The sequence below is a fragment of the Abramis brama genome (genome assembly GCF_963993115.1).
Source record: "Abramis brama genome assembly, chromosome: 23".
Taxonomy (NCBI): Eukaryota; Metazoa; Chordata; class Actinopteri; order Cypriniformes; family Leuciscidae; genus Abramis; species Abramis brama.
In genome coordinates this window covers 5,522,670-5,537,331 of record NC_139985.1, presented here as the reverse complement: position 1 = coordinate 5,537,331, position 14,662 = coordinate 5,522,670, and the positions used below count along the sequence as shown (strand labels likewise).

The 14,662-nt window shown below is 34.1% G+C and overlaps 1 protein-coding gene across 11 annotated transcripts in view; it reads right to left on the bottom strand.

The window, feature by feature from the left end:
- Window positions 1-14,662, bottom strand: part of cacna1da (calcium channel, voltage-dependent, L type, alpha 1D subunit, a) — a 95,882-nt gene that overhangs the window by 27,290 nt on the left and 53,930 nt on the right. For all 11 annotated transcript variants that reach the window (XM_084101484.1, XM_084101487.1, XM_084101490.1 and 8 more), the window contains 9 exons: window positions 12,355-12,461; window positions 11,560-11,647; window positions 11,333-11,440; window positions 10,885-10,937; window positions 10,604-10,750; window positions 9,107-9,308; window positions 8,718-8,876; window positions 7,018-7,128; window positions 5,234-5,317 (listed from right to left, as the gene is read on the bottom strand). In XM_084101484.1, coding sequence (XP_083957610.1) covers window positions 5,234-5,317; window positions 7,018-7,128; window positions 8,718-8,876; window positions 9,107-9,308; window positions 10,604-10,750; window positions 10,885-10,937; window positions 11,333-11,440; window positions 11,560-11,647; window positions 12,355-12,461 — 1,059 coding nt within the window. The remainder of the gene's footprint in view (window positions 1-5,233; window positions 5,318-7,017; window positions 7,129-8,717; window positions 8,877-9,106; window positions 9,309-10,603; window positions 10,751-10,884; window positions 10,938-11,332; window positions 11,441-11,559; window positions 11,648-12,354; window positions 12,462-14,662) is intronic.

Here is a 14,662-nt window from a genome sequence, read left to right as displayed (position 1 = left end):
CATAAGGAAGGAAGGAAGGAAGGAAGGAAGGAAGGAAGGAAGGAAGGAAGGAAGGAAGGAAGGAAGGAAGGAAAAAGTAGAAAGGAAGGAAGGAAAAAGCAGAAAGGAAAACAAGAAAGGAAGGAAAGCAGAAAGGAGATGGGAAGAAAGGAGAGAAAGAGCAAAAAGGAAAACAAGGAAGGAAGGAAGGAAGGAAGGAAGGAAGGAAGGAAGGAAGGAAGGAAGGAAGGAAGGAAGGAAGGAAGGAAAAAGCAGAATGGAAAACAAGAAAAAAAGGTAGGAATGGGAGAAAAAGCAGAAAGGAAAACATAAGGGAAGAAGGAAGGAGGGAAGGAAGGGGAGAAAAGGCAGAAAAGAAAACAAGAAATGAAGAAGGAAGGAAAGCAGAAATGAGATAGGAAGGAAGGAGAGAAGAAGCAGGAAGGAAGTAAGGAAGGAGGAAGGAGGTCAGCAATAAGCAGTGATGAGGTCATGCAGCCTGTCTGACGTCTACACACCTGCTCTACTCACTCCTCTGAGCTCTAACAGCTCACTGAAGAAAGACAGAACAGAGAGACAGACAGTCACTCAGCAGACAGACAGACTACAGAGATATAGATATACAGATGAACTGCATCTCTGTGCTGTCAGAGAACAGAACTCAACCGCAGAAATATCACAATGTAGTTTAAGCACAGACCAACCAAGAGCTCTCTTCTAAGTCTCTAAAGTGCAATGATACTTTCATAATTACTTTCATATTAATATTACATTTCATATTTGAGTCAGAACCTGTCTACTTGCTCAAAAAGGAGTCATTTCAAGTTTGGATCAGGTTTAGGTGGGATTCGGAATTAAAACTGATTCATTCGTTTAAGGCTTAGAGCTCTTTAAGAATTTTATTTTAAAAAAAGAAAAAGGGAAATACACTACTGGACCACAGGCCGAGATCCTGTTGAGCCCTATTCATATGGTGTTTTATTAGTTTGCTATTGATTGGATATTTTGATCTCTCGTTATTTAAATCAGTTCTGAGCTCCAGGGCCATTCTGTCTGGAGGTGAACAAGAGGCACTGAAAGAGAGGAAGAGCAAACTTCAAACTGACTACACCGCTTGGGCACTGACCGGAGGAGTGTGGAGCGGGTGCCCGAGCGCCATCTGCAGAGAATCAAGCTAATGTTAGCAGGACATATCCCAACATGCAACAGGGGATGGGCAAACCAGTCACGCCAACCACCGCAAGATTGGGTGAAAGTCACACATACCCCCGAGCGGGCATTAATGAGTATAGATACTGTACGAGCATCTCAGATCAGACAGCAGGGCACATCCGGGGAGAAACCAGAGATTTGTACCTGCTGTCTTTCATCTAATGCTTTACTGTATATCTATAATTGCAGATTTAAAATTGTATATCTAAATTCAGCATGCATGTAAGCCACTAAAAACAGTGATAAAATGAGTTTCACAAGGCTTTTAAAATGATAAAAGAATTATTTATACAAATTCAAGAAATAGTTCAAAAAGATCAATTCATTCATTTTTGTTTCAAACCTGATGGACTTTTTGAAGAATTTCCTGACCACTCTTTTCAATATCATGAAAGTGCAAAACCTGCAAATATGACATGTACAGTATACTAAAAGTGTTCCACACAACTTATGCCATTTTCCAAGTCTTCACAACCATACCTTTGTATAGCGATGTCTGATTCATTAACAAAACATTCTTGTGAATTGAATTTCATTGAATCCAGTTCATAAAATCAGTCTGAATGATTCATTCACAAATCAAACTGCTCCAGTTCTCGAGTTCAACTTACTGACTCAAAGATCCAGTTGCATGGACAATAGGGGAATATGAATGTCCAGAAGACTATAAAAAATAATACCTAAATGCCTAAATTATGATATATTATAATGCCAAAAAATTATAACTATCAATGTACAATATTGCTCTATTTATTATAATAGTGTGCTGCAGTTTGTCGTCTGCCACTTTAAATGCTTGAGCTCTTGAAAGCAGGACAGATTCTGATTGGCTGTCAATATTTTTATCGTTTATCAGCTGGAAAAAATTTGTTCTGAAAGTGATTCCAACTATATTGTTTCTCTGTGCTGTTATCATTATAGTCGTGATTCTGCTATTCTTTTATAAACAATTTTTAGAACTATATCCTTATCTTTAACATTAAAGTTATCATCCTTGGTGTGAACGGGCCTTAGGTCACAAGGACCACTTTCATTCATTTTCTGCTTATTGTAGTTGCATGAAAAAACAGGTTCAATTTATTATTGAAGGGATATTATTATATACAGGAATTAATGTTGTAAAGGTTTGGAACAAAATGAGGGTGAGGAAATAATGACATTTTTGGGGTGAACTATGAACTTCTGAAACCGTTTGCGGATTGCAAGAATCTAGTCAGATAGGCTTGATAGAAGACCTTGTGAAACCTCTTAATAGATTTATCACCACTGAAACGCACAAACACAGCAGAAAATAAAGATGTAGAGGAAAACAGACAAAGAAAATAAAGAAAAACATACAAAGACAAGACATAGCCACTCTCAAATTCTCTCTCTCGCACACAAACATCCACAAACTCTCATAAATACATATCACAAGTCCACAATCATACTATACAAGGACACGACGTACAGAGACTCAATGCACAACACATCCAATGAAAATGGCCACAGTACAAACACCTAAAGGGACATGTACAATATACACATATATACATTTATATATGGACGCTGGGACATGAGAGACTCCAGAGAGATAGCACTGTAGCTCAGACAGCAGAGTGACAGGCGTGTGAGAGGAGAGACAAACCAATCAATACATAAGAGTGTGTATTCCCTACATTACATGTCTGAAACTGGACAGTAATTGTGAGATACAGGAGTTTAAGTAGCACCACCAAAGAGATCACACACAGAAACTCCACCATTGCTAAACACCATCACTTTCCAGCACCACCCTCTTCATGTCCAGCATTCAACTTTACATTTCAAGTATATATAGCACAACTAGGTAAAATGTAATTTTATATATTTTAAAATTATATATAATAGTGTTGATAATATTGTTAACTAAAACTATTAAAAATGTTTTTGTTAATTGAAATAATACAGAAATAATTAAAATATTAAAATAAAACAAACTAAAATATGAATATTGGATGGAAAAACTTACAATTAACCAGGGCCTAAAATGAACTCCCGCCAAGCACCAAATGAGAGTAAAAATCTGTTGGCGAGTGTATGAAACGGTGTCGCTTTTCTAACTAAATTCAAAATTAACAAATGTGAACGACGCTCGGGACAGTTGACGGGCCAGTGCTGCATCGTCATGAAAGTTTAAGCCTTGACAATATTCAAGAAGACTCGAAAGGGAGCTCACTCCGTTACTCGCATGCTGTGTGGAAAGTTTTGGGTGCGCAAACATTCGAAGCGTGCGCCCTGAGCTCTCTTTCACGTCTTCTTGCACTTGAACGGACAAATTCACAAATTATGTTAAAAAAATGGCAAGTATCCTAGTAGTAAACATAGTTGGTTATGTCTTAAGTGAACGTAAACAGTTGAGAAAGTAAACGCACGTGTATCAGTATCAGTATACTGTATTAGATATGTGCATGAGCTCTTAAAGTGACAGCAGCCCAATATTCCTGCTGCCGTCTGAGTTTTAAATGTTAATCGAACAACAAAGGACAAATAAAAAGCAGGTGAAAAATATGAGACAAAAAAGTTAGTGTTAGGACCTGCAACTAACTGAAATAAATAAGTTTAAGTCGAAGTATTAAAATGAAGTAATAAAATGAAAACTGACAATACAAAAATAAAAGCCAATTCCACATATGAATAAACACTATACAAGTATAAAATACTACAACAACACTGATAATATAATGTTAATATAAAATGTTTTAGTAACGAAGATAATTAAATTGCTGACGTTTCCATATTGATTTGTTTGATGCTGAACATTTTAAGTGTGATTTCAAAAAGTGGTGGTCTGTTCCTTTAACAAGTCATCAACCTTCCTGCCCACAAAAACTAATCATTAATGCTGATTTGGCTCGATGTAATCAGTAAAGCCAAGGCAGTGAGGGCTTTACTTCATTACACAAAATCAGCAAGGCACAAATATATGATTTTTTTCTGAACTGATCTTGATGACAACTCTTAAACCGGAACAATATTGTCAAACTTTTGACAAGAACATTTTTTTGTCCTCACAGCACTTCAAGGAATAAAGTCATTATGAAGCAGAACACAAGCAAACAGGAGATCACATTTTCCCATACTTGCCTCTAAAAGTTTCTATGGAGACAGAATGGAAGAACAAGCGTTAGACAAACCAGCTGATGGATTTCTGCAGTTCTTGCTGCATTTACACACATTTGGATGCTAGACAACGGATTAATGTTCCACACAAATATACAACAAAAAGCTCGGTAAGCGATTTCAGCAGTTTTCTCAGCAGAAGAGTCCTCGAGGTTCACAAGATGTTGTTTTATCTCAGATAAGCAGGGGAAAGAGAAGGTGTGACTGTTAATGTTATTAAGGTTAGCTAAACGACCCAACTCACATCACAAATAACTCAAGACAACATATAGTGAAACCTTGCAAAAAAAATCATCAGTGCCATTACAAGAAATTTAACTATTGTCACAGCATATATATATATATATATATAATATTTTCCATGTATTTTATTATCAAATAAATGTAGCCTAGGTGAGTGTAAGAGATTTCTTAAAAAAAAAAAAAGATTACTCTATATACAGTATATATATAATTATGCAGCATAACTGTTTATGTTTATATTTTAAATATTCTTTAAATATAAATTTGTTTAAATTATATAATAATTTAAATGATATTTGAATCATTTAATAATAATAGTAATATAATAATAAATTACATTTTAAAATATATTCAAATATAAGTTATTTAAAATTGTATTAATATTTTCATATTACTGTAATGTTGATCAAATAAATGCAGCCTAGGTGAGCATAAGATATTTAAATACATATTTACATTTAAAATAAAAATAGATAAATATATTTATTTCACTTTTGCACAATAAACAATTTTGTTACTGTGTTGAGTCCCACTTGATGTGCAAATCTGGGTTCGCACATAATAAAGATATTCTTGTGGATAAAATCTGTGTTGGCACCAGATATGCTTATTTTGCAAGACTTCTACACTTGGAAAGGCGAAAAACGGTTGTACTTACTTTGACTTCAGTGATAGCAATATCTACGACGCTACCGACAACAATTAAGGCGTCAAATGTGTTCCATGCGTCAGTGAAATAATGCTGTTAATAAAAGACACACCACACACAAGGAAGAGGGGGAAGAAATGAATGGAACAGAATGAGGGAGGAAAAAGAAGGTGCAGAGAAGACAGAAATACAGATGTTAGATCTCAGTTAAAGAAACAAGTCTTCAGTTGAAAAGTACAGTAGCTCATCCTGAGCTGAAATCTGAGCCTGTCTGAAGATAAGGGTTGAGCGGATATAAGAGGAGACACAGGGCCTAGAACTGTGCTGTACTTACATCAATCTCACTGAGCACTATGTCTACAATGCTGCCGATCACAACCAAAGCGTCAAAGACGTTCCAGGCGTCCCCAAAATACCCCTGAGAAATGCGAAGGGGTGGACGGCCAGGGAATATATGTGTGATTAGAAGTTAGATGCAGTACATTTCCGATCATTTAAAAAACTGTTATCAGCTTATTTATTAAAGTATCAATCAACACCCAAACCAAGTACACATATTTGGGCCTATATTTAAGATTTATGTATATGAATTGCATACAGTATAACATTTTCCATCCAATTAGGTTACACAGTTTTTAAATGCCCTTTTTATGCTATTTTAAAGGTTCCTATTTTGTCTTCTGCAATAGGTTCACATGAATCCAAGGTAAAAATAAATAAATAAATAAAAACACAGTTTCATTTTCTCATAACATCCATTGCAGCATCACCTCTTTTCTCACAGTGTCTGTAACGGTTTGATAAAGGATTCGGCCTCTCCAAATCCCTCCTTTCCAAAAGCCAGCTCTGCTCTGATTGGTCAGATGGCCCAGTCTGTTGTGATTGGTCTACCACTTACAGTGCATGTCAGAAACCAAACGCTTACTACATGAATTTCAGCTCCGGAGGCTTCCTCAGCACACAGCGATAACAACAGTAACGACTGTGTCGTTTTTACCATATCAATTTGAGCCTAGGTCCACATCCTTGGAAGTGCATGCGAAATAGTGTTCATTTCGTTAACGAAATCTTTGACAAAAAGTGCTGGTCGATGACCTTTTTTCAATGAATAAGACGAGACAATGATGAGACGACACCAACGTCAAGATTAAGTTTTTTACGTTCTGATGAAATTTAAAAATAAATCTCTCAAATGACAACAATCGTTGTGATTACAACTTTGAGCAAAATAATGTAACCATTATGTGGCATGTTTGCTATCGCGTTTGGGGGGGGGGGGGCTAAATTTAAACATTTATTTATTAAAAAAACATTTATTAGTTTATGTTAAAACTGTTTAATCAAAACGGATGGAAATTTTTAAGGCAATTCAAATAAATAAATCTTAAAATTAGACCTAAATATTTTTTTTGAGCATATTAATATAAAGTAGGAAAGGTTACTATATTATTTTCTAGTAAAGGAAGAACTGTGCTGTTGTCAGATGATGGACTGAATCTGTTCGTGTCAAAGAGACACTGTTAGTCACGCCACACAGAAAAGCTGAAAACGACAGCACTGCACATCACGCTGAGATGCTTACTAGCATTCTGTCCTTCTTCGCAACACAAACCTGCATGTGTAAAAGTGGGCAGTTAACATTACAAACCTTGTGTAACCATCTAACGATATAAGTGGATGAGCATGACATATTGAGGAGGGAAGTGTATTTATACTGCACTGTTCTGAATGTCCAAATGGGAAATTGTGTGATAATGTATAATGGCGTGCATCTATGTGCTTGAATTACTCACCCGGGGTTTGAAAGCGATCAGTTTGAGGACCATCTCCACAGTGAAGACGGCAGTGAAGACCATATTCAGGATGTCCATTACATAACTGAACTGCTCGGATTGACCATAGTGCTGGACGCATAAATGAATGATATTAAATTGTAGAAAATGTATAAGTGAAAGGTAATTTCATTAGACAAACATGAATATACACCCTGCATACCAGTGTCGTTATTGTTAACTAAAACTAAAAAAAAAAAAAAAAAAAAAAAAAAAAAAAAAAGATATATATATATATATATATATATATATATATATATATATATATATATATACACATTTATTTATTTTTGCATAACAGAAAACAAAAACTAAAAATATACAAATTTAAAGCTATTTTAAATATTAATAAACACTATAATAGCATATACAGTACAGGTCAAAAGTTTGGAAACATTACTTTTTTTATATTTTTGAAAGAAGCCTCTAATGCTTATCAAGGCTGCGTTTATTTGATCAAAAATACAAAAAAACAGTAATATTGTGAAATATTATTACAACTTAAAATAATAGTTTTCTATTTGAATATACTTTAAAAAATAATTTATTCCTGTGATGCAAAGCTGAATTTTCAGCATCATTACTCCAGTCTTTAGTGTCACATGTGACATCCAGTCTATCACATGATCCTTTAGAAATCATTCTAATATTCTGATTTATTATGAGTGTTGGAAACAGTTCTGCTGCCTAATATATTTGATGAATAAAAGGTTAAAAAGAACTGCATTTATTCAAAATAAAAAAATATTTTCTAATAATATAAATATTCTTTACTATCACTTTTTTATCAATTTAACACATCCTTGCTGAATAAAAGTATTGATTTATTTAAAAAAAAGAAAAAAAAAAAAAAATTACTGACCAGTAGTGTACATTGTTGTTACAAAAGATTTCTATTTTTAAAAAATTTGCTTCTTTTTTTTTATTTTTATTTTTTTACTTTTTATTCATCAAAGTATCCTAAAAAAGTATCACAGGTTACGAAAAAATATTAAGCAGCAGAACTGTTTCCAACTTTGATAATGAATCATCATATTAGAATGATTTCTAAAGGATCATGTGATAGACTGGAGTAATGATCCTGAAAATTCAGCTTTGCATCACAGAAATAAATGATAATTTAAAGTATAATAAATTGAAAACCAATTATTTTAAATTGTAATAATATATCACAATATTACTTTTTTTTCTGTATTTTTGATCAAATAAATCAGATGAAACTTCTTTCAAAAACATTAAAAATAGTAATGTTTCCAAACTTTTGACCTGTACTGTATTATGAATCCTATTATGAATCATATATATATATATACACACACACATATACAATATATTTGATTTTTTTTTCAAATACATATTGTATGCTATATATACACATCATATACTGTATAGACATGCACTAAAAGCTACACACCAAATTTTTGATTTAATGGGGACTATAAAGAGCTAATTAACATGAAATATACAGTTAAATAATATAATAAATAAATCATAATCAAATTAATGTGTATTAATGCATAGTTATATCTCATCAAATAAAATTACAAAATGAGCATATGAAGCAGGTTTGAATATTTAAACACAAACAATTATTTAAACATTAATTAAGCATGAAAGCAAACTAAGACTACTTATAATTACCTAAGAATAAAGGAAGTTACCTGCACCGCAAGACAGATGGTGTTGAGTAAGATCAGGACAAACATGATGTACTCGAAGCCGGTGGAGTTCACCACATACCAGAACTTATACTGATACGGGTTCTTTGGGATGTACCTCCTGAGAGGACGCGCTTTTAATGCATACTCCACACACTGACGCTGAGGACGACACACATCAAATGATGCTTTTCATTCTGTCAATTCATGTATTTATTATCTATGAAGGATATACTACATGCAATGCTGTCTTTGATTTAAAAAAGGGGATCCTTATAAGCCAGCATACTTTTTTTGTGTACTATATGGAAAAAGAATACATTAAGATATAAAGTCTAGATCAATGCAGTTCACAGGGATTTCCACACAATCCTATTGTGTCTTTCTCTTACCTGATTCTTGTCCAGCTCACAGTTCTTGTACTCTTTCTCTCCCTGTTCCTGAAAGGTCACGATGACGAAACCCACGAAGATGTTCATCATGAAGAAGGCGATGATGATGATGTAGATGATGAAGAAGATGGAAATCTCCACACGGTAGTTGTAGATCGGACCCATGTTCTCCCGGTTGGAGTCTATGGCCTTGTACAACAACCTTAGGAAAGATGACATGAAGTAAACTAAGAGAATGGAGAGTTAAGGAAAAACTACTTCAACACCCTCAGTTACGGAACAGCGATATTGTGTCATTCTGTCACTGTGTGTGTGAGTGTGTGTGTTAAACTAACAGAACATTTGAAGCAGTGTGGTGTTGTAATTACAGGAACAGCGTGGTACTGTTGGCATCGAGTTCACAGTGGCACTTACCAACAGCGCCAATACAAACACAAAAATTACAATAACACACTCGTTCATTTACCCCCGTGCTTGAGCAAGGAAACTCGACTGTCTGAGTAAGAACTCGCAATGCAACAACCAATATTTGTCATTTTGCAATATCCAATTACATTGAGCCATTTTATTAGGCTTAGGCTTCTGATAACTGCTTGGGATTTTTGCTCCTTTAAAATGGATGCATAAAGAGTAACACATGTAATATATAAAAGGGTTTTTATACGTTTTTGTTAGTTTTTTTTATTATACCAAAATGTATTTAAAATACACTTACTTCATACTACAGTAAGTATAGTACAAATCCATTAACATATTTACTGACATATCGCTTGAGTCTTTCCAATATAAATGTTAGAATTAAACTTTATTTTTGAGTACTTCTTTATTGCACAATGCACGTATTAAAATTAAGCCTAAAATGCGTTTTGATATCCGTATTAGTAAAATTAGGATAGTCTTATCACTGTATATCAGTCTTTAAATGCATGCACTACTTCTAGATAACTAAAGTGCATTAAGTACAAAATTAGATGTTACAATTTAGCAGACTGTAAGTATATCAATTTAGTATACCAAGAGTACAACGGCAGGGTATTCATATTAAGTACATACATATGTAAATGTATTTGTAGTATACTTAGCATAAAATAAATGCATTTCAAATACATTTTGGTCTAATTATTTTTCACAAGGGTAAAGTTGCACAAAGTGGCATTCATATATCTGATCTATAATGAAGTGCATAAAATAAAATATAAAATAAACAGTGCTATTCTATTTCTGATCTATAAGGAAAATAATTATATAAAAAGGTGCTATAATTAGGTGAATTTAACACACACACACACACACACACCTCAGCTCTATATACAATCTATATTAAGATAATAAAAATACAAATTAAACATTGCATAAAAATAAAAAAATGGGGCTTTTCTATATCTAATCTATATTAAGGTGTACAAAATAAAATAACATAAAATAACAAAATGGAAAATAAAATAAAGGTGCTATTCTATATCCAAGTTATAATATGGTGTATTGTTGAATGCTTACGATGGCCAGCCTTCAAACGTGGACACTGTGAAGAGAGCCATCATGGCCATGAGCACGTTGTCAAAGTTGTAATCGCTGTTATGCCAATGACGCTTCTGAATGATTGGCTGGTTCAAGTCTCCTTCCTTATACATGATATATGTTCCCCTGAGAGAGAGAAATGCTTATTTGTGTAATGTATACATTTTCGATACATTTATGAAAGCAGCATTTCATACTTATTTCATAATTATGGCTAATTATTAACATCAGTGATGATTAAAAACTTCAATTAGACTCACTTGCACTCCTCTGAGGTGGACTTGGCTTCATCATTACAACGGTAAAACTTCCCCTGAAGAAAAAGTAAATAATAATAATAATAATAATATTAATGCTGTTCTTTTGAAATTTCTAATCATAAAAGAATCTGGAAAGGTTTCCACAAATATATTAAGCGGAACAACTGTTTTCAACATTAATAACAAATATTAAACGCCAAATCAGCATATTAGAATGATTTCTGAAGGATCATGTGATACTGAAGTAATGATGCTGCAGCATCACAGGAATAAATGACATTTTCAAATACATTTAAAAAAGAAAAGAGTCATTTTAAATTGTAATGATATTTCACAACATTACTGTTTTTACTTTATTTTTTATCAAATAAATGCAGCCTTGGTGAGAATAAGAGACTTTCAAAAACATAAAAAAACCCGACCCCATACAGTATATGACATATTTTACCTTGAAGAGCTGTACACCAATGCAGGCAAACATAAACTGTAGCAGTGTGGTGACAATCATGATGTTTCCAATAGTCCTGATGGCCACAAACACACACTGGACCACATGCTGCAGAAGGCAAAGATTAAGAGTCAGAGGTTGTCAGACAGCCCTATATTTTTCCAAAACCATAAACATATTAAAATGTATGAAGACAATTCATATCAAAGTAAAGCAATAGGCAGAACCTTCAGTCCTTTAGCTCGGTTTATGGCCCTGAGTGGACGCAACACCCTCAGAACCCTCAGAATCTTCACCACTGAGATGGCTGACGATCTGCAAGAGAAACAAGCGTTCACGTTACCAAAACACAAACTCCATGCTTTCAATTCTTTGATACTGGAGTTTCTGCCAGGCTTCTAAACCTGATTGACCAGCAAGACTTGGTCCTTGGTCAACTGACTTCATGATGCCATGCTAAGTTTTGCCAGTGAACAGCGAGGTGATGCTTGTCCAACAGACTGACCAGCATCAAACAAGCATGTCCCATAGGAAAGAAAAACCACAAATGAGATCTCTTAAATATCTCTTATTATTACTAATATTTATTTCTAAATAAAAATAAAATAAGAAAAAGTACTATTGTAAAATGTCACTGTAAAATAAAATGTATTTAAGAAAAAAAAATACAGTAAAATTGTAAAATTACTCATTTTAAATATATTTTGTTTAAATTTATTAATTTAATGATTAAATTAGCTGTCTTATTTGGGCAGAAACCTGTAAGAAGCCCTTAAATCTTCTCTCATCAGGTGGGGAAAATGATTCCCGAACTGAGCCGTTCTGGGACGCTGAAAACACCAAATGATGAGCTGCTCGTGTGTAAAAGAACACAATGCCATGCTTCACTCTGAAACATGTAGCGTATATACAGTATTTAATTAAATTGCAGCTTTTGTGATTTGATAATCACACTAAGCCATATTGCGATTTTGGTTTTATGCCAATTAATTGTGCAGTCTTAAAATATAACCATCACTCACTGAATTCCGAAGGACACCAGCGACACGCCGACCACCAGCAGATCTAGGAGATTAAAGTAGTTCCTGCAGAACGCCCCCTTGTGGAGAAACGCGCCATATGTGGTCATCTAACAAAACAAGCGTAGATGGTCAACAATTGCCCTACCGTAATGAAGGACATAGAGAAAACAGTAAATCACACTCTCAGACAGAGTTCACACACACACACACTCGCATAGACAGAAACACACATTTACACTCCTTAATATCACTCTTTTTTAAGGGTGGCGTGCTCGGAGTTGGACTAAAGGCGAGATCCTAGCGCTAACTCCGCCAAACCCTCACGGCTTGAGTCAACATGAATGTAGTAGTAAGCTCTGTTTCACAATCCACCACTAGGGGGCCCAGCAATAAAACATGCTGTTTGTTGCCGAGCTTCGAAGGGGACTAACTTATGACAGAAGAAATAAGGATCGACAGAAAGAGTACAGGAGGAAAAGATAAAAGAGCAAGAGAAGAGTCAGAAAGAAAGGGAACCTATCTATCAGGCGATCTGAAATGAGAACTTCCCTTACTGTCACATTCATGTGAGCCGTTTTTTTTTTTAATCCTTGAGAACATTGCGCCCTGTTCCCTCGGCAAGATTCGGTAAAGAAAAAGAGGGGGAAGAAGCTCCTACTTTAACTTCATATTCAGCAGGCAGAGAAAAGACCAGCCAAAACCAAAGCAAGTCGCTCCAAAATCATGAATGCAAAGGAGTCGTTTGCTGAATGATTATGAATACAGATGCAACCACACACCATGAAGGCGAGCATTGGGTTACGCGAACGTTGGCTGCTGATCAGAGACCAAGTTTAGATAACTACATAAATCACTTTAGGTGAAAATCGTACAAAATTTTCATAAAACATTTTTTGGTAGAAGTTGCTGGTCCAAGATCAGCACTTATGAGAATCTCTCCACAAAACAAGATGCTATGTTCACAATGTAATACTAGCCTACTATTCCTTAAAAACAATTAAAATCATTTAATAAGTGCAGTTTCCTTTCCTACTGCATGTTGACTCATTTTCAATTGATAATAACTTATAGAGACGGACTAAAAGCATTAAAACTTTAATTTTGATTTTAAAGGGGTCTTTAAAACTGGGAAGTAAAATGGTTACACAATAAACTATTTAAATAGCAGTATGCTAATATTTTTGTCCCATGACCTCATCACCTGCATGCGATTTGCATCCAGTTAGCATCTTAAAAATAATACTGGGTATTTCACAATAAATAAATTTTGTGTAAAAATGTGTTATATTTTTGGCAGTCTGATCTCAAATAGGTTAAAAATCATGGTGTAATTATTTCCGGGTTTCTACATTACACGATTATATAGATTTAATTGAAATGCAAGTTATTTTTTATTGTCTGAAAAATTAATAAAACTTCTGGCGACACATTCCTGGCAACTAAAATCAGCATTTGAAGGACAAATTTAAAGTTTTCACATTTAAATTAAAAACACATTTAAAGTATTTTAAATGTCCTGTTCAAACTAAATCATTTCTCAGATTTCCACAAACGGCGTCATTGCGACTCAAATCAGTGTGGTTATTGTTAACTAAAACTAAATTTATTAAAAATAATTTTCATTAATGGAATAAAGCTAAAATAAAATAGCACATAAATATTGTATGAAAAACGTAAACTTAAAAATGTTAATGAAAATTAAAAATGTTGCATTGGCAATTCATTGAAATAAATAATTTTAAGTTACTAAAACTGTACTAAACTGTTACTATACACATATATAAATAAACTGTATTCTGTATCATACATATTTTACCATACACAATGCTTTTTTGACAGGTTCTGTTAAGACTATTTGGTTATTTCGGTAACACAATATGGCCATATTTGTTGATATTAGCTATTGCATTAGCTAAAATGAACTAACAATGAGAAATATACAGAGAAAATGTGCATATTGTACACAGAATACATATTATAATCTGCAGAAATAGAATAGTACTGTAGTCTGACATTCTGAACACAGCCAGAGAGAGTTACTGCAGCTTCATTAAATAACAACTGTGCTGCCCTGTATGGCGCTGGAGGTCGCATTGCATTGATATGCACTCAGTCAAGGGGTTTGAACCATGTTCTGTCCAAGCATGGTCATATTTGCCCCCTCTTTTATGGACTGGATACGGCCCAATCAGTTATGAAGGCATGAGAGAGGCAGTGTTATTTTCATTTCACAAAGAGTTGCATAGTTTCGTCTTTTTGAATTGCTTTCTTTCCTCAACAAAAAAAAAGCATTTTAGTTTTACAGACA